Consider the following 19,550-nt stretch of genomic DNA (forward strand, 5'->3'; position numbering starts at 1 on the left):
AAAGTTAAAAAATAAACACAATTAAGTGGGTTTTGAAGATGGTTTTTATTCATGGTTAAGTTCTATTACAATTTATATTATGTTTTTTTTTTAGCAGAAATGCTTTTTGGCTGTGCGCCATTGTCGATCATGCATCGCTTAGTATTGCTACATTCGGAGTTTAGATGTGAAGGCTGTCCTCCTCCTCCTCCTTAAGATCCCGCTTCTGCTCCTGCTCAAGGACCTGCTTCATTTCGGCCTTCTCCAGGTGACGTTTGTGAACTCCAGACCGGAAGTGGGTGCTCAGGTGGGTGGGCAGCATGAATGACTTGTCGCACAGCTCGCACCTGCATTAGAATTCCGATTTACAATATAAGTTTTAGTTGCAGTCTAGTAAATATAATCATTTTCGTTTGATTTTGTATTGGAGGGAATATTAATCTCTGTATTTTTACTTGAAAAAGCAGTTCTGGCCTTAATTTTTTCGGAACAATAAAATAAAATTAATGTTTTATTGAGTTTTAAAATTGTATCGGAACAATATCGTTTATACTTTTTTTTCGTAACTATGTATAAAGTCTACAAATTTGAAATAACCACACTATTCGCTTCAAGGAGCTCCCTAACTGATTAAAACAATAACTTTGGGCCTAACAAGAAAATGATTTCTACGCATTAAGTGTATATATATTGCAGTCCCAACAAATCAGAACGAGACCGTGTACTTTACTGTTTTAATCTCATTTCCTTCTGATTAAAACAGTAAGGACCTAATAAACTTATGATTTCCCATTGAGGGGTCAACTCACCTATATGCCCGCTCGCCGGAATGTATCAGCATGTGGTTCTTGAGGATGTAGCCGGTGGTGAAGGCCTTGCCGCAGGTTCCGCAGACGTAGGGTCGTTCGTTGGTGTGGGTGCGCTCGTGCTTAACCCGGGTGGTGTAGTCGGTGAAACAGCGACCGCAGTACTGGCACGCGAACGGACGCTCCCCGGTGTGCTTGCGCATGTGCCGCTTCAGTTCGGAAGTGGTGCAGAAGCGAGACTGGCAGAGCCTGACGATAAACACTATTTTATCAAACTGTACACAAAGAAAGAGATTCACTTACTCGCAGCCGAATTGCTTGTCCCCGCGATGGCGACGGCAGTGGAGTTCAAAGGCCATGCGACCTTTGATGTGGTTTCCGCACTGCTCGCAAATATAGACTCCTCCGGTGCCCCGACGACGTGGATCATCCGAGCGGGTCTTCGGCTTGGGCGGCAGACTACACTTTTTGACCACAATGTTCTCATGCTCGTACTCATCGTCCAGCACATTGTCCAGCACGGCCACCTCATCATCGGAATCGTAGACATACGCGTCGTTGACATCGCCCACAATCAGCTCGGTATCATCTTCCAGTTCCATATGCTGCTGCTCCTCGTCCTCGGCCATGATGGATTCGTACTCGGCCTCCTCTATCAAGGATCCGCCATCATCTTCGCCAGTATTGCCCTCGGCCACCTCGTAGTAGGTACTTTCGAACTCCTTGCTCTCGTCGATCTCTTCCTTTGGCTCCTCGAGCACTATTTCCTGGTAGGTAGCGAATACCTCTTCATCATCGGGCGGAAGGTACTTCTTCACCGCCTCCGATATCTCCTCACCCATAACGGCGGCCCGGTAAAAGGCCGAGATGCCCTGGCGCTGCTCCTCGGTCAATCCCATGAGCAACTCCCGCTGGGCGGCAATGCAGCGCTCCCTCAACTTAATGGCGGCGGCCAGTTCGATGCTGCAGCACTCGCAGATCTGATCCGGCAGGCAGCCATAGTTCTCCAACTACAGGGGAAATCAAGGTTTGCTTTTATAACTATAGAAATCTATAAATCGACAGTGGAAAATTTACCCGCAAGCCTGTTAGCGCCTCAATGTTGTCGATCATCTTTGTGTTCGTCCGTTCGAATATTTTCGGCGATCGCTTGTTGCTCGCATACTTTCCACACACGCGGCACGTGCTCTTCAGGTGTTTCAGTGCAGATTTGGACATTTTTTCAGTCGCAATCCGAAATTAAATCGTTTTTGAAGATTATTGTGAACACAAAATATAAAACGCGTCGCTTGTCAACTGCATTTGGCATTCACCCGGCGGTTCGCTGTTAACGATTGCCATTCGCCACGAAACAACGCCTGTCACATGGGCGCAGTTTGGGGGATGAAAAGTGTACTGAAGTGATATTTGGAAATTTTAATATATTATTTTATTATTATTATATTTTTTGTTATAATTTTTTTCAATTCGTAATAATAGTTAATTATAGCTTATAGGTAAATTAAAACCAACTTGAAGTCATGTTAACTTAAAACCAGCCAAAAAAAATCATGTAATAAAGTTCTGAGCAAAAATCAGTTATTTATGGAGCATAACTAAATATAATTAATTAATTAATAACTAAATAAATAGTTTCACAGCTATTAACTTGTTTCAAAATTTTGGCCCAATAAGTACAGTCTCTTCCGAGCCATTACAACCCCCTTACATTTTTCTGCCAACGCCCATACCTGTTAACAAACAGCTGTCTGGAATGCCGACAACAACAACCGCAACGCTATGGCGAACTTGGAATGGTACTTTATTTACTTTTGCACGAAAATAAACAAATAAGAATTAATAAATATTGCATCTGACTGCAGGGTTTGCGTGCCGCGATGCTACGAAGTCCGGAAGAACCACCTGGCTGGCCAGGCCACGCTGGATCATCCGCTGAAGCAACAAACAGTGACGGTGGGTAAATGATACAACGCCCCTTAGTATTGCTCTATAAAAACATAACTCCTATCCAGTTGGTGGACAGCAATCCCTTGAGCCGGGCTCTGGAGGGCACCGACCCACTCTCGCAGTTTGCCCGCCAAGATGAGGAACTCCACGATCCTCTCAGCCAAATGGTCAGTGAGTTCGTAAGTAAAGTGGCACCACCCGAAAGGAACATGACTAATCATATTCCATTATGGTCTGCAGGACCTCAAGACGAAGCGTCGCGAGAGGGATCGAACGGAACCGGAGGACAACACGTTGCAGTGGAGCTGTCGTCGCCTTGGCATCCTCAACCGCTTTACCACCAACGAGAAGCTATCGCTCTCCACCAGTTTTTTAGTGGCCTCCGGAAGCTTGGATGGCGGCAGTGAAAGTAGTACGTATTTTAGTTAATAAATTGATTTGTTAACCATTTTAACACGTTTATACCAATTATAGTCAAAGCCCAAACCGTGGTGGCAGACAAGACAAAGTACCGCCTGGAGCAGTTGGATCACTTTGATGATGGCAGCATGCGCCACATGATGGATCTCACGCAGCAGGAGTACATCCAGCGATTTGAACAACTTAAGCAAGAGCTCATCCAGTCCTGGCACAACGATCAGAGGGTAAAGGCTCTGAAGATAGCCATACAGTGTGCCAAGATGCTGGCGGACACCACTGTGCTGCAGTTTTACCCAAGTCAGTATGTGCTCATCACGGACATTCTTGATGTTTTCGGGAAACTGGTATATGAACGATTGCGGGCCAAGGCCTCTGGAGATCCCGCAGCATCGGCGACCACATTGGAGCGAGAACGGGAGGCTGCCCGGGACACGTGCCAGAATTGGTTTTACAAGATCGCCTCTATTCGAGAGTTGTTGCCGCGTCTATACTTGGAGCTGTCTATATTCAAGTGTTACGAGTTTCTGTCATCCTCTCGCGAGGAGTATGAACGCATATTGCAACGTTTGACCCATCAATTGAGGGGTATAGCCGATCCTTTGGTATCCAGCTATGCCCGCTGCTACTTGGTGCGAATGGGCGTGACCCTTACGCCCAGTAAGACATACATCAGGGAGAACTTTAGCGATCTGTTTGTCATATACCCACAGGTGAGTGTTATTTTCTTTGTGGAAATGTCAAACATATTATCTCTTAACGAAAATATATTTGATAGATCTTTCGTTTTGTGGCCCGATTTAATCTTCATCCGGAGATCGTCACTGCTAGCTCCTACCTACAGTTATATGCACCGGCCTTTGACTATATGTTCCTCTGCCTTGTTCACAAATGTGAGCTGCACACGCAGGATATGCTTAATGAGTGCAAGCAGTTAAAGAACAAGTAAGTCATTTTCCTCTACAACCTATCTGTTTTACTAATACTATACGTAACCACAGCGGTGCAATACTGATGTCTATTCTAAGTTCCTTTAAGTCCGAGTTTATTGCTACAAATGCATTAGAATTCATAGAGCTTATTAATGCTTCCGAAACCCCTGGAATCTCCAAGTCCCAGTTGCTACGGTCGCTAGGAAGCTGCGTTAGTAGCTGTGCTCCCTTGCAAGAGCAGCGGATTTCCTTTTTGAAAGCTGCTTTTGAGACCATTAACAAGCTGACGGATCCTAACGAATACATCAACTGTGTGGAGACTTGGGCAGTCTTCGTATCTCAGTATTTTACGGTTAGTTTGCTTGTTCTTCTAGTTTGTTCATTAGATATAAGATATTAATTAATCATTTTTATAGATTCACGAGGTGAACCGATTGTTAGGCGAACTGAATGCGCGGATGTGTCTCGGCAAAGCCTATGAAAAACACTACTCCCAATTGCAAAGCATTTTAACCAGGATAATGCAAAACTATCGCAGCATTGAGTTGCTGCTGATTCAGCCGAACTTTTTGCCCTACTTGGACCTCTTTCAAAAGGAATCGGTGCGTGTGGAAGTATGCAAAAACATTCTCAGTTTTTACAAACAAAACAGTGAGGAATATACCTGCGATGCTGTGGTAACAAACGCATTGATGTATCTCGGAAAGATTTTGAATGATTCTGTGAAGTGAGTAGCCCAATAATATGAACAAAATGTTGTTTAAACAATTTGTAATATTATCTTGACAGTGCCCTCTCTGTGGATGATGAGCGCCGTCAAATTTCTCAGCTCATTAATGTCTTTATCCACAAAGTTCACTTTGGGCGTGATTTGGAGCAGCAACTCAGTTTCTATGTGGAGGCTAGGGGCACTTTCAGCAATTTGGATGCCGTCTATGTGACTCTCGTTCATGCGGCCTGCAAATTAGCCACCCGAAATCGTTCGAAGTCAACGGGATTCGTAAAGGCCTGCATTGCCTACTGCTTCATCACCATTCCCAGCATTGGAGCTGTTCAGCAGCAAATGAATTTGTATTTGCTTTGCGGTCAACTGGCACTGCAGCATCTCTGCTTAGGGCAAGGTTAGTATTAAATCAGATTTATGTGACTTAACCATTTTTAAATAATTATATTTTCTACAACAGCCGATGCCTGTTTTGAGGCTGCCTTGCAGTTGGTTAATGAGCTGCCTGCAGCCACCGTGGACTTCGATGGAAAGCCGCGTAGCCTAGAGCGGTTTCTGGTGTCTTATATGCGTAATTTGTTGGCCACTTTAATCGTTGTGCCGGATAGTCCAGAGCAGGGAGTCCTGTATTTCCTACGGCTGCTGCTGGAGGTGGTTGGAAGGCATGAATTCAAGGCGAACAGCACGGCGCCTAGTATCATTTATCTGCATTCCCTGGACATGCTTTATGTTCAGAGCCTGGAAAAGTTCCCTTATCATATAAAAGGCGGTAGGTTATAATAATGACAATTATCCTATATAAACTTTTACAAACGAATCCTATTTTACAGTGGTTTCCAATGACGATTTGTATGGCCACGATCCCAAGTTTTTGCAAGAGGTAAACAACATGTGTGCTCAGGTTGTCGATGCCATCCTGCTGCAGCTGAAATCATTGGGCGTGGCCCAGCAGCAACGACCACAAGCGGAACTAGCCTTGGAACTTTTCCTACGCATCGTGCGATATGCTGACCTCGAGAAGGAATCACTCGCTCAATTGGCAGTGAATCTATGGCTGCTGGCCAACAAGGCTCAAACACAGCTAGATGTAAAGACACTAGTATGTTGAATTTACTATGTTATCTGAACCTTCTTATTATAAATTTGTTTCCTTTGCAGCCGCAAACCCTGCGAAGTGTGGAGATTCTGTACAAGCAAGTAAAGGATGCCTCACCCTCACAGGCTCAGGCCATAGCAAAACTACTTCTGCGCATGCGCAACAGCTGAGAAATGAGCTTGTAGCAACTTATAGTTATCCGCTGAGATTATATTCTCTTATGTGCATGAATCTTTTACGGATTTATTGCCTGGTTCTATCTTGAGTTTTTGCTTTTTCAACCTTCAAAAGGAACTGACACATTTTGTATTACATTTCTGTGCAATTACAAGTATATTATAACGTTTGAAGACTTAATTAAATTTTGACCTGAAATTTCGCGATGTTTTTCCAGAGATAATAAAAAGCATATTTAGTAAATGGTTTCATGCAAATAAAACAACTGTTTTATGGTGTCTTAAAAGCGCAATTTTGCAATGCGTTTATTCAATTATTGAATGCTCGGGCCCAATTGGAACAGTCCATGGGACAACTTAAGCTGTGCGTTACCAATTTTAAACGCTGTCACCATATATAATTTAAAATTGTGCCAATTCACATAGTTGCAGCTGGTGTAAAAGTGGCATTTACATTGAGTTACGGATGAGAGTGTAAAAATACGATGTACATTTTGTGTATTCTTGTTCTTTTTGGTAGTTTAAAACATTTGAGGCATTTCTGTCGGTTGCAATTTACAAATAAATGGCTAAAAATCTATGGCTGACACGTGAGAGTACCGAATTCAAATCAACAAACTTAAGCGAAAGCTCTATGAATATTAAAGACAAATGTGAGATATATCACTACATATGTATGTAAGTGTTTATGTAAATATTTATATATATGGGTACTTCATTGTTAAATATATAAACAATTTTCTTCAGGGTCTTAAAATCACATTTATAAATATATCCCAAAAATACAGTTAATAAACCCTTTTCTAAATAAAACAATTAGATACAAATTATTGTGTATACATGTTTTTTTGTTGATTGGCAAACTAAATAATGTATTTGGCGAAAATCTAACAATATGTTTTGTATGTATGTTTTTCATGGATCTTTTGACTTTGAAGTAACAAATTAACCATTTATCAATAATTGGCAGTTTCTGCGTTAGTAACTAAATAATAAAACCTGCATCAATGAGCAAGAAATATACACTTGGAATTTATTACAGACCCCGAAGATAATTGATTTAACATAAGTCAGAACTACCCATACGCGGGTGAGAAAAATGTATAAAAAGCTTATTCTGCAGTCTAGCGTTTTCTATGTTTTAGAAATTCGTCTCCTTAAACTCCTTGGATTGCAGTAGGGGGGAAATGGCTGCACCATCGCCGTTGACATTGCCATTGTCGTGATCCTCTCCACCGCCCACTGTGTAGGCCATCACAGTGGCATGATCCAGTTTCCCGGGCAGAGCCACAAAAGCGCTGCTGTCCACCACTCGTTTCCTGGCCGCTCTATGCTGCATGCGATTCAGCTGCACCTCCCGCTTGGCGCCATCTGGTCCCGTTGAAAGTTTGTAGAACAGCTCACGCTGCTCCAGGGTCTTTCTTCTCGCCGATGTTATCATCCTGACGAAATCGATGAGCAAGTGGCAAAGTCTCCGGGCCGAAACGCAGGGCGAGAAGGTGCCGTTTATGCCGTAGCTGAGCAGATCCTCCAAGCGGTACAGGGTGAGAGCATGCCTCTGCGGACCGGTCACCAGGGGCAAGCCAGAAATGGACTTTGGAATGCGCTGAAGGGCCACAGAAGGTGGCGGCGACGATACCAGTCCCTGTCGTGGTTCGATGAGCGTTTGGGAACGCATATACTTCGGGCGACTGGGCGCATTGCTAGGCGGACTGCCCGCCTTGGACTGCCGAGCGGGTCGCGTGGGCGGCGTCGAGGGATGCAGGCGGGCATAGATCGCAGATGCACTCTTGTTCTGACGTTTGGGAGCCAGAATCGCCGGTTTACCATGCCCCGTCGCCGACTGCATCTTAACATCCGGCGTCCAGGCCTCGGCAAATTTGCCCACCACGGGATCAAAGTTATCGCTAATACCATCCGAGGTAAGGAAAACTATATCGCCGCGTTCGATGCAACTCATCGAGAAGGTCAGATTGCTTAGCTCCGGCTTGTTACCATCGGCCGGTCCAAGGGCGCCCAGGGCGTCGCGCATGTCCCGCATGGAACTGATGTCGTGGGATGCCTGCGTCAGTTCGCGTACGCCGTGCTTCTTGGAGTACACATATCCCAGGGAATCGCCCACATTGCACGAGCAGACCACATACTTTCCTGGTGCTCCGTCCAGCGGCAGCACCACCGCAATGGTCAGCGTGGACAGGGCTCCTCCAACTTCCAGGATGCAGCCGTGTCCCTCCCAGAGACTGCGTAGCAGGCTGACGAAGACCTCCTGGGTGGTAGTAGCCCGGCACTCCAGCGCCTGTCCAAATACAGCCCTATCCAGATAGTCCAGACAGCCGTGTACAGCGGAGCGGGCAGCCAGACGGGCGCCATCGCCCCAATTGACGCCGTCTGCCATGGCCATGGCTGCTGAGTCCCCACGCACCACCATGCCGTAGCAGTCGGCAATTGGATTGCCCATGGGCTCCTTAGTCAGCATGTTGGTCTCGTACAGAGACACTGAGATTCCATACGCGAAATCGCACTCCATGCGCCAGTTCTCCACGCCGGCGATCGCAGCAGACGGAGCAGAGCCACCCTGGTTGCTCACCGCCTCGCGGAGCAGACGCTCCCGCTCCGAGTTGCAATCCCCGTCCGCCGAGGCCTCAGTCTTTGCATTCAACAGGTTCCTGTTGTTCTGATCACCGCTGGCTTTGCCAGCATCGCCGCTGCCACTAGAAGCCGCTGCCAGATTGGCTATACTGCTCTTGGAATTCTTGCGGGATCGCATTCCCGAGACAGTAGCCGATCCGGATGGTTGGTCCACACTGCTCTGTCTCCGAGATCCGGTTGGCGGGCGTCCGAATTTGCTGGCCAGTCGGGTGGAGTTCTGAGTGGTCGCCTGAACCGGAGGTGTACTCTTCCTCACACCATAGCAATCATCGTTCTCCTGCTGCGTGTCTATGAAGTCAATGTCGTCCGCAAAGCTAGTGCTCAGGTGGAGTTTGGAGCGCTTAATGCCGGTGAGTCCTTCGTCCGGTCCTGTGCAGGCGGCTGTTATGGAGCAGGTGCCAGCCTCGTAGGAGTCCAGCTTGAGGACGGGCATGTCTGTGGGATTCTGGCCATTGTAGATCTCCGGACCATCCACAAACTGTCGCTGCATGCGCCTGAAGGAGGTAACGAAAAACGGGTTAGAAACTACCCCTTAATTCCAGGTTTCTATTTACTCACCCCTCCAGATACTTTGTTATGAAGCTGCCATCGTCATCCTCGTGCTCACTGGCCCGCCGGCGACCCTCGCGAGGCTCTGCGATGAAGCTCAACTGGCGGAAGTAAGTGGTGACCTTCTGGCGCAACGATGGCATCTTTAGTGAAGAAGCTCCCTCCTCCTTCTCGCCCTTCAATTAGGGATTCTGTTAATTGCCCGAGATGGAGGGGCAGTAATTGGATGCTGTGGAGAGCTGTCCAGTTCGTTCACCTCATCAGTGGCAATTGTTGTGGGAGTTGAGTCACTCCAACCGACTCCAGCCTGGAAAGAGAGTTTAATTTAGAGCTTGATTTAATTATCAATAAATTATGCAATTAAACGGGGCAGGGCAAACACGAAAAGAATTAAGAGCAAATTGCAGTGACAGCCGCATAACTGACATTGCTCCTAATGACGGGATGTGCTTTTTAGATGCCGCCGGCTATGCATCCTTCCCCTGGCCACACAAAACCCTTCATGCTCATCAGGATCAGGAGTAGGAGCTGGAGAAGGAAGCCAACGCTGAATGGGCTTTCAGTCAACTCATTGCGAATGCAGGAGACACTGAGGCGAACACAGAAATCCCATCCTTCCTTCGGATGACATAGCTTTAAGCAGGGCTCTCCGCATGCGTGCTGAGCCAGTGATGCCAATTTTTTAGTCGTTTTGGAATGATTTAATATTACCCAAATATATTAAGCTTCGTGTTTAAATCGTTCAAAAGTTCTATTTTATTTGTATGACATGACTAGACATAGGACTAAATTGAAAAACTGATTTTAAACAATGAAATTTGGGTATCCACAAATCTTTGTGATAGAAGCAAACTACAATTTAAAGTTAAATTAGTTTTGATTTAATTCTAAAGATTTTTGCATATATTTCGATGTCTAGTCATAACACAAAATTAAAGTTTTATCACCAAAAATAAAATATAAAAACATATATAATTTAAGAAGCATACCATTTAAAGTGGAAATAGGAAACCCTATTAGAAAATGTGTACTTATTATATTTGTATATACAGATTCTGAATAAAAACTACTTGACATATTAATATTTTTATGATTTGAAATCTTAGTTTTGAAATTAAAGGCATTACTTTTTTACATTTTAAGACACCGTTAAAAAATTTTTCAAATATTTTTGAAACTTTGTAGAGGTAAACTTGTATTGGTCCTGAATTTTTACTGAATGATTGTCATCACTGATGATGTGATGATTAATGAATGGACAATCCAACTGCCTGGGGTGACCTGAAACTCCAGCAGATGTTGGGTTTTCAAATTCTGACAGCTTCAAGTTCTGTTTCAACGGAAAGATGATATCATATGGGGGAAAATAAAAGGGATGGAAAGTATACTGGCATCAGGTAGGGTATAAAAATATAATATTATAAGTCTCCGCAATCGCAGGCGACTTTTAATTGCCGTATTAGAGCATTTAACTACCTCAAACAACCTTATAGACAATACAAAACCACAACAGTTTTGTCACGGCGAGATTACAATGGATTGCAAAAACAATTAATGCTTATCTTCAACAGCAATTTCTGTGGAGATGATTTTCTCTAGACGCTGTACACAAAACGATTTATATAAATGATAAACAACAACAAAAGTCGGCTCTTGAAGTAGTTTCGTTGGCGAGGGCAATTATTTAAGAAGTCTCGTTTGTTGTTGCTAAAAACAAATACTCAAAACATATAAATATAAATAAAACAGACAATCAATCACTTTAGTTTATGACATGAGCACTTCAAGTGACAAATGAGTGGTCCATTGAAAACAATGTCGATTAACGGTAAATAGTGTGGGTGGGAGCGCCTTTCTATGCGATTCTCATATAAGGCACTTAATGGCACGCAAAAATCACATAAACCTTGAACCAATTGGTCTTTTGATCGAGTTTCACTGAACTTGGACTTTACTCACGAATCAATCAGCGGGTAATGTAATTCAATTGAAATCTGATGGCCACAAGATGCGCGATTTCTTGGCAATAGCTGGGCACTGATCTGATTGCCACCACACCCGCATTCCTTGTGGCAGAGCATTAAAATCAAATTAACCCAAATAGCCATTAAGGGCGGGAGGGGAGCAGACTTCCCATTACCATATCCACTTTTCCAAGATACAAATCAAATGAATTGAAAAGTCAGAAACGAGACAAAGTCTTTTGGGGGGCAAAAGGGGTGCACAGAGTGCGGGCCATGTATAGAGTGCAGCTGTGGTCATATATCTCTCTGTGGGTTGTGGGTTGTGCATTGAGGCGCAGCCGGCTGTGTGCACTCGATGCCGGTCCATGCCAATCAATCCGGATGATTGAAAAGCCCACCTCCACACCGCCGCAAAACAATTCAATTTGGCCGCAACAATGTGCAATTTGCGATTAAATGTGCAGCCAAAGAGATTACGACTGCACCACAAGAGCCAACATTCAAGCTCGGCCGCAAGCGTTTTGTAGTTCTCATCTGCCACTGCTCCAATTTCTTACTGCCATCTCTTTGCGCATCCACGTCAATCAGAGTCATCATCAAGATCATCATCACTTGACACACAAAGGGCATCTCACTGTGACTTGCTGGCTTCTCAATTCGCCGAGCTCGTTCCGCTGATGAGAAGCCATTGTGGGTGCTGCTCACATAATATTTAAGATCTGGTTATTGTCCACCTGTCAGCACGTGCCGGTAAAATGTATGGATTATAATGAAAGCTAAATAGTAAGAATCAAGAAACACATTCAAGAAATTCTTTAAATCCCTGTCTACTGAATTTTAAAACGGGGAATCATACCAATTTTAGCATGTTATTTATTAAGATAAATAATAGACTTTGATTGATACTGGCAGTTATGGCCAACACGTCAATATTTTGTTTGCGTATAACGTTTATCCTATTGAAAATGTATCTCACGTTTACCATAATTTATCTTGAATTTCATTCTAGAGGCCAAAATATTTATCAAATGATTTGTGACATTAAAAACACACGCCCAAACTCAAAACAAACATTTCCTAAGGCGAGTGCCGCAATCAATCGACACTTTTCAATGGGATTTCGGGACCATCGAAATTTTCAACACTCGAAACTAATCAAGCGTTGAAATGTGGAAATCGTAACGAGGCAGTGTGAGATCATTGTGCAAGATCTGAACTGGGCGGTGATTAGTAGTAGTGTATAAAAAGCAACTGTGTAAATATTATCGGATGTGGCACACAGAGATCCCATGAGTCGTTCGAAATTTGTTTATGCTCGGAAACCAAAATAAACCATTCGGGCTTCCTCCAAATATATGTAAATAGTTGCGTTGGCCTGTACTATTGGCTGCCACCCATCAAATGTCTGAAAGCATTCTGCGGTTTTGGCTTGAAAGATTTATTTGGCGTGGCATCAAAACGCATTTCCTGCTGACTCTCAAAACATCCATTTTTTCCGAGTTAATCAGATGTGCGGAATTTCTGTTTACCCACTGGGTTAATTAGATGTGGAGGTTTCTCTGCTCCCCAGAGAAAAAATCTTTTAAGTTCGTCTGGCTTTGTGCATATTAAAATGTGTGTGGATTTGAGAGGGAGACATGCCAAAGCTCAAAGTAAACAAGTCTTCTGCAAACACACCCATGACTGGCTGACTTTGGATGCACTTGAAACATTTTGAAAGCCACGACGAAGTGACAACAAGTTGCCTGCAGATTATGTGCTACATAGTATAGTATACTGTGGAATCTCAAGGTGCAGTTGGTGGGCCATTGGCTTTGGCCAACCAAAGACTTAGACCAAGTCAAGTGCAGCTGCTCAAAGCGCTTTTTGTGTGTTTCTGTTTGGGCCAGACAACAGACAACAAGAAGCTATAAAAGCAGCGACACGAAAGTGAAAATTTGTAGCATTCATTGCGTGTTTTCCTCGAAAGAAAGTTGAAGGCCGTTTAGCTGAAGATGAAATAGAGCTGTTTGCTTATTTTAAAGCTGCCAAATATTTCAAACATTTCGAGCAACACATTAATCTTATTTTCGCCGAGAAATATCTCTACTTTATGTGGTAATTTATGGCAATAGCAGTAAAGTCATAAAACGCTGCACTCTATTGACGTTGTTTTTTATATGTATCAAAATTTAAAACTTTGCTGTCTTACTTTTATATAAACTAATTAATATATATAGTTAAATTTATAAGTTTGAATTTTTAGGAATCTCCGATATATTATGTATTGGTTTAAAACAGGTTTTATAAACCTCAGACCCGGAGTCAAGTGCCGATCCAACCGCAGTCAAGGCAATCTTGGAAAAATAAATACAAGCTTCATTTTCATTTCCTCATTAGCAGTCTTTTTTCATTCCATTTCAGGCTTATCAAGCTTTATGAAAATAAAATATTAAGTGGCAAATGCATTAAGCACAATGACTGCAATTTACATGCATATATAATAGGATGGTAGGGTTGATTCCCCAAACCCCAAATTCCTGCATTCTATGCAACAAACTGAATAGCTTTTGGCTTAAAACCTTCCCCCAGTATTTAAACAGGTTTTGACTCATTGGACAAGCTGTCAGCTGCATAAATAATGCATTAGACCCGCCCTCAGGGGCAGAAAATACCCCAATGAGCCAAGTGGGGCCAACTGGGCCGGGGGCTTCATTAAAATCTGGCAATTAAAATTTTTACATAATGCAAACCGCACGAAAACAATCACAAAGGAGTTCCTTCACCTCTCGACATGGCATACATGGCATACATGGCATACATGGCGTGATATATGGAAGACAAAGGAGAGGTAAAGGGGGTCTCTTCCCGGTTCCCGAAACATTTCTTATAAATTGCCACCTAATTGGCGTGTATTTCGCTGTGCGTGGTACGCCTCATTTCCTGTTCCAACAATTTGCATTACTGGTGCCTGTCCTCAGTTTCAGTACCAAATCCCCCCATCTGGAAACGAATCTATTACTGCAACTACAACTGCAACTGCAACTGCATCTGAGTCCCATTCAATTGACAGCGCGGTGAAACGGAAAGTTAAGATTCTTTTGGGGGTTGAATGTATGTCAAAAGTTGAGAAACATGCTTTGTTTTATGTGCCCTCCATGTGCGTTCCCACTTTCCAGCAATGCCAGGATCGAAATGGGGATTCACTTAAGACCCCGCACCCCCCAAATCGCACCCAGTTTGCCCCACTGCATTTCCGCTTGCATGTTTTCCCTTGTCTTTCCACTTTTTGGCCCGGTTTTTAGCAACGGACAAAAACTTTATTTGAAGCAGTTGCCACAAACCGAATACAATAAACCAAATGTGGGACAAGGCGAGAATTCGGGCTTAGAAAAGCGATTTCAAAGGAGTGCCCATCAGGTCTTTGGCTTTGGCTTGAGTTTAGAAATGAGGGTAAATTACTTTTTTGGGGGTGCTTTTCTTCCAGTAAGCAATCAGTAAATTGTCTTTATACTTCAAATACCAAAATCCTTTTTTTTTTGATTGTTATTTAAATCCATATAATTTCGGAAAAGCTCGTCATGATTGGTGGATTTTTTTGACTTTGCAAACATCTGGCGAAAAATGTAATAGCATCTGGTTCCACCAACTATCCCCATCACACATTTGGCAAGCCCACAAAATAATTTGCATAAATTGAATTGAAGTCTTCACATGCCAGCCAGGTAGCGACAGCTGTCGTCGATTTATGTAGGACTTATATACGACTAATCCTGCATGAATAAATTAAATGGGAAGCCTCAACTAAGACTGTCTGGCTGGGGATTGGTCTTGGGTTTGGCCTTTGGTTAACAGCCTGACAACGAAGGCATACAAATAAGCTGGATCAAACTCCTGGGGGCTGGCACTCTATGCAAATCTAGAAAACCAGTAATCTGTTGGTGTAGGATGAAGAGGGGCGGGCGGGTTTTTTGGAGCAGGAACCGGGCACTCAACTCACATATTAAATTAAATGTTGATGGCAACAACAAAGACAATTCAAACGAAGTCAAGGCCCGGGCCAAAGAACTGTGGCAAACAAAGAAACGCCAACTTCTCGACTGCCCGCAGCAATTGAGCAACCAACGAGCCACTTTGTCTGCCCCTGATACTCCGCACTCTTCCCACTTCCCACTCCCAGCCCCTGTCCACCCATGACATCTTTACCCCACCTTGTGCTACCACCAGGTAATGTTGCAGTCTTCGGTGTCAAATGGCTGTCCACCGACGGACTTCTCAATGCTCCGTTTGCTACGTTTTTTTAGGTGTCTTGTCACAGTACAGTAGAAAATCAGGAGGGTGAATACTGTCACTGTATTAATTTTTACTATTTTCAGTTTAATATAGTAAGAATCTAGTAAGATAAGAAAATACCAAAAGAAATTAAAAAGCGAATTTTGGCGATAGCATTTATTGTTCTTTTACGAATTTATCTATTTCTGTTCTTAACTAAAGTATTTGATAAGATACATATCTACAAGTTATTTTAAGCTTTTAAGTCAAGACAGATATGATCGAATTTTGTTAAATAATTCACGAAACTGCATAGTTAGGTTCTAATGAACATTGCCCCAAGTCTATAAATTATATAAATTTGTTCCCAAAATTTTCTTCAAAATTGCTACTATAAACAATTACTTTAAAGTCGTTTTCTTGTTAAAAAAGAGTTCAATTTCCCTTAAGAAATATGTCCGTCTAAAAGAGTTACTACTATGAAAGACCTTGCAGCGGGTTAAGTGACCGATTGGCTGTCAGACCCCCTCAACACCCACTCTCCCCTCTACCAATTCTAGTTTTAATTTGAATTTTATTCCGTTTCGTGTGGTGGCCAAACGATTTGGTGGTTCGTTAGTCATATCACTCGGCTGACTAATCATTGGAGACGGCGTTCGCTTGGGGAGAAACCTTAAACCCCAGATATACCCCCTTCTAATCCGAAATCTTTCAGCGTAACCCCCAAACCTCGAACAACTGCAAATTCAATGAACTTTTGCTGCTGTTGACTTTGCTGATTAATTGGAAATTGGCAAAATGTTATTTATTTTTATGTGGCTGGTCTATCGCCAACGGATGCCTTTCATCAAAGGCAAAGAGTTCTATAAATGTTCCCAGCCAAATTGGTTTTAATGAGGCGGAAACTTTATCAGCTGAGCTTGGATTTTTGTGGGTTTTTGTAGAGAAGGGAAGGAGATGCCACTTATTGGCCACCCTGGTTGGTTTTAAACAAACATGGAAATCCTATACTAGGACAACTTCTTCAGTCGCTGGCTAATGCATTATAGAAGAATGAACTCTTTCAGGCACGGCCGAGCAAACAAAGTTCAACTTGCCCGGACCAACTGCGTCATAAAAGAGCCATCGGCAGCGCCATTCGCTTCCACCGACCGAGACAGCAAAGGATGTTGGACGAAGGAAAAAGGAGACGGAGGCGCTGGCGCTGGGAAACCCACCAGTTGTGGATGGAGTCCAGACAGAACAACTTCATGCGACCCCCATCCCCTGGGAAAAAGCCAGACGGCAACAAGGAGTCTGTGTGCCTGCTCGAAATAAAAAGAAGCCGGCAAAAAATATAAAATGGAGAAACAAAATATTTGCCCAATGTGCATGCATAGTTCAAAGTTAGTTGCCAGGAGGAGAACCAACCACCAGCACCACCAACTACATCGCATTCCTCACTACTTACAAGAAGAGTTGTGAAAATTCTCTGGTTGCCAAGCGAAAGTGATTGAATTCTTGGGGATTTTGTCGGGCGCCAGTTGAAAAAAAAATTTTGATATAAAGGCTAAGCTTGGAATGGAAAATTTTTTGGGTGCATTAAATAAAAGGGATACGTTAAAAGTTTTTAAATTAAAGATTGACAATGATGTGTGATACTATGAAGATGTGTTTGGCTTTAAAGAAGTGAACTCAACACTAACTAAACTTAAATTTTATTGTTTAGATGAAAGTTTGATGATGATTTATTAGGCAAATAATGCTTTAACCACGTTAAGCTGGAATTGTACTTTAATATTGGATTAAGAAAATTGTACAAAACATATTTGTTGGGAAGCCCTTTGCATTAGGCATTAAGTCACCCTTAAGATGAGTCATGCTTATTAATCTGTTAATTGCGGGTGGTTTTACCACTGATCCTGACAACTTAAATATAATTCTCGGATTTCCTGAAAATCAAGTTCTCATTTCCGGCACTTTTTATCCTACTTTCCCATTTTAAAGCTTTAAATATCTTAATGGCTCTAAAGCTTTCTCAGTTACAAATCGCAAATAGAAACGTAGATAAGTTATCTTAAAAACCAATTTGTTTACTATAGGCTGGTATACTGAAAATGTTAACCATACTGATGCAAACTCTTTGAAAGTGTGGTAATTCCCGTCTTCAGTTGGAGTTCACCCCAAATAGATAATTCTAGATACGTTATCTGCATCTAGACTAGTCCCTGGATTTAAAATTCAGTTCCCCCAAAATATCTGACCGAGTTGTCCCCTTTAATTTACGGCTTATATCCGGCATGTTTTTCGCCCGTTTTATTTTTGCCGCAGTTTGCGCAAGAAGTTGTGAAAAGGGCAGAACGAGTTGAAAGTTCCCATTGGCATGCCCTATCCCACCCATCCCATTCCCATTTCGCCTCCCATTTTCCCCTTTTCTCAAATTCCCTGCCAGGCGCCATCACGTGTCGGCTTTTCTCCAAGGTATTGGGCTTCGTGGAGAATCGATTTTGTGGCCTGACGAGCCTGTTATCCTTGGAGTGAGTGCTTTTGGCTTGTTTCAGGACATCAGCATGGTCCATAGCAATTGCCTGCTGCATGACCGAAATGCTCAAAATAAAAATATGCTAGGTAAACTGAGAGAAAAATTAATTCCATAATTTGCATTGAATAAGTTTTTTAAGGTCCTTTCAATTACTTAAATAAATTTGATCTAAAAATATAGGTTGGACTTAAATGTTGGTTTCAATAAATACTTTTCATTCCTTAAGCAACAACATAAAATACTTAACAAAAATATAGAGTTTATCATTACAAAATTTTTATAAGCTTTTAAAAAAAATGTTTTCTACTGATTCGTTGTTAAATTAAAAGTAACATTTTTTTTCTCAGTGTTTGAGTAGGAGTGAGTGGAAAAGAGAAAAAGGAAGCTACCATCATATGCAACTGAAGTTGGCAGGCGAAAATGTAAAAAAATAAGTGACTGACATTATAAGTGGAAAAGTTTTTGCATACTTTTCTTACTGCATCACAATCAACTTCCTGGCAAAAACATCAAAATACAATATATTAGCAACTGCTGCCCATTTAAAAATTATCGCTATTTTTCACAGTCGTTCATATTACTTAGTTTATAATTATATGGGTAACGAAGCGATAAAATAAGCCAAACGAAAAACAACACCAGTTATTAGCACAGTTTCGAAATACGATAAAGCTCAAAAACCGGTTATTGCATTAACGAAAGCTGACGTTTTTCTGTTGTTTTTGTTTTTGTTGTTGTTGTTGCAGCTGAGATTTCGCAGCTGCCCGTGAAGTTGAAAATGAAAATAAAACAAACGACAGGTGAATCAACAGAGAGGTACAACCACCCACCCCACCCACATTTGCATGGGACCAAAAAAAGGAAAATAAAGACGTAAACCCAGTTGAATGGAAAAATCAAGACAACACACACGAAAACAAAAGCACAAAACGAAAGGGGACAAAAACAAGGCGAAGGCGGCAAAAATGTTTTTGGGGCCACAAAAAACCCAAAAATCAATAGAACTTTGAAAATGATATGCATTAACTTACAATAATTGTGTCTGTGTATCGGCTCCCCTGTTTTTTCTGCTTTCCTTTTCTATTCGGTTGTTTTCTTATCGCTGATTTATATATGTTGGCGCCACTCGCAATGTTAAATATGTAAGTGCGTGCGTTCCGTTGGTGGTGTGTATAAATATTTAACAATTCCGGGGTAGTTGGGTCCAGAACTTTGCCTTACTGAATGGAATTTGGGCTAAATATTAGGTTTAATCGGGTTGCACAGGCCAGTTTCCGTATTGCACTTTGAGTTTGATTGGTTGCCAATTGGATTCACTACGAAATCGAATAGTTTTACTAACGTTTATTTCACTCCCTTACGCGCAGACCGAACGTTTTTGCTCCGATTTCAAATTCGAAGTGAGAATAGTCCAAAGCAAAAGAGAGACGATGGCTACAAGACCGATGAAAATAACCTAACGCTTGAAAAAAATACCGCAATTTATTCATTTTTAAACGGATCACACTTTACTGCTACAGCGTCATTTATTTTAAAGAC

The 19,550-nt window shown here is 42.4% G+C and overlaps 3 protein-coding genes across 7 annotated transcripts; 1 reads left to right on the plus strand and 2 right to left on the minus strand.

Moving 5' to 3' along the window:
• Positions 1–26: 26 nt before the first annotated feature.
• On the minus strand, positions 27–2,104 carry LOC128252734 (transcription factor Ouib). Its single transcript, XM_052980717.1, has 4 exons — positions 1,863–2,104; positions 1,089–1,795; positions 789–1,034; positions 27–326 (listed from the first exon to the last, which is right to left on the minus strand). Exons 1-4 carry the CDS (start codon positions 2,001–2,003, stop codon positions 161–163), a joined length of 1,260 nt encoding a protein of 419 aa, XP_052836677.1. The 5' UTR covers positions 2,004–2,104; the 3' UTR covers positions 27–160.
• Positions 2,105–2,453: 349 nt separating this feature from the next.
• Positions 2,454–6,312, plus strand: LOC128252731 (VPS35 endosomal protein sorting factor-like). 3 transcript variants are annotated; one of them, XM_052980711.1, is made up of 12 exons: positions 2,454–2,581; positions 2,648–2,738; positions 2,798–2,911; positions 2,973–3,144; positions 3,207–3,862; positions 3,928–4,094; positions 4,151–4,433; positions 4,498–4,808; positions 4,871–5,202; positions 5,266–5,574; positions 5,636–5,904; positions 5,964–6,312. In XM_052980711.1, the coding sequence occupies exons 1-12, from the start codon at positions 2,565–2,567 to the stop codon at positions 6,069–6,071; spliced, it is 2,829 nt and encodes a 942-aa protein (XP_052836671.1). In that variant the 5' UTR covers positions 2,454–2,564; the 3' UTR covers positions 6,072–6,312. The 3 variants fall into 3 exon arrangements, with proteins under 3 accessions (XP_052836671.1, XP_052836672.1, XP_052836673.1); XM_052980712.1 differs by having other exon boundaries at positions 2,973–3,141; XM_052980713.1 differs by having other exon boundaries at positions 2,798–2,899.
• A 67-nt stretch (positions 6,313–6,379) lies between these two features.
• LOC128252732 (PP2C-like domain-containing protein CG9801) lies at positions 6,380–19,425 on the minus strand. Of its 3 annotated transcripts, none has more exons than XM_052980714.1 (3): positions 19,043–19,425; positions 9,285–9,582; positions 6,380–9,220 (listed from the first exon to the last, which is right to left on the minus strand). In XM_052980714.1, exons 2-3 carry the CDS (start codon positions 9,416–9,418, stop codon positions 7,219–7,221), a joined length of 2,136 nt encoding a protein of 711 aa, XP_052836674.1. In that variant the 5' UTR covers positions 9,419–9,582; positions 19,043–19,425; the 3' UTR covers positions 6,380–7,218. The 3 variants fall into 3 exon arrangements, with proteins under 3 accessions (XP_052836674.1, XP_052836675.1, XP_052836676.1); XM_052980715.1 differs by lacking the exon at positions 19,043–19,425 and adding an exon at positions 16,941–17,068; XM_052980716.1 differs by lacking the exon at positions 19,043–19,425 and adding an exon at positions 9,987–10,042.
• Between the last annotated feature and the right edge of the window lie 125 nt (positions 19,426–19,550).

The sequence above is a fragment of the Drosophila gunungcola genome, chromosome 3R (genome assembly GCF_025200985.1).
Source record: "Drosophila gunungcola strain Sukarami chromosome 3R, Dgunungcola_SK_2, whole genome shotgun sequence".
In the NCBI taxonomy this organism is placed as follows: domain Eukaryota; kingdom Metazoa; phylum Arthropoda; class Insecta; order Diptera; family Drosophilidae; genus Drosophila; species Drosophila gunungcola.

What these genes read in the sequence shown, in the direction of transcription:
- LOC128252734 (XM_052980717.1), bottom strand. Translation starts at nt 2,003, where the DNA reads ATGTCCAAATCTGCACTGAAACACCTGAAGAGCACGTGCCGCGTGTGT. An exon ending in AGGCGCTAACAGGCTTGCGG is followed by an intron (nt 1,796 to 1,862) that starts GTAAATTTTCCA and finishes TTTCCCCTGTAG; the next exon opens with TTGGAGAACTATGGCTGCCT. An exon ending in TCCGGCGAGCGGGCATATAG is followed by an intron (nt 327 to 788) that starts GTGAGTTGACCC and finishes ATTCTAATGCAG; the next exon opens with GTGCGAGCTGTGCGACAAGT.
- LOC128252731 (XM_052980711.1), top strand. An exon ending in GCCAAATGGTCAGTGAGTTC is followed by an intron (nt 2,912 to 2,972) that starts GTAAGTAAAGTG and finishes TATGGTCTGCAG; the next exon opens with GACCTCAAGACGAAGCGTCG. An exon ending in CCCTTATCATATAAAAGGCG is followed by an intron (nt 5,575 to 5,635) that starts GTAGGTTATAAT and finishes CCTATTTTACAG; the next exon opens with TGGTTTCCAATGACGATTTG.
- LOC128252732 (XM_052980714.1), bottom strand. Translation starts at nt 9,418, where the DNA reads ATGCCATCGTTGCGCCAGAAGGTCACCACTTACTTCCGCCAGTTGAGC. An exon ending in ATAACAAAGTATCTGGAGGG is followed by an intron (nt 9,221 to 9,284) that starts GTGAGTAAATAG and finishes TACCTCCTTCAG; the next exon opens with GCGCATGCAGCGACAGTTTG.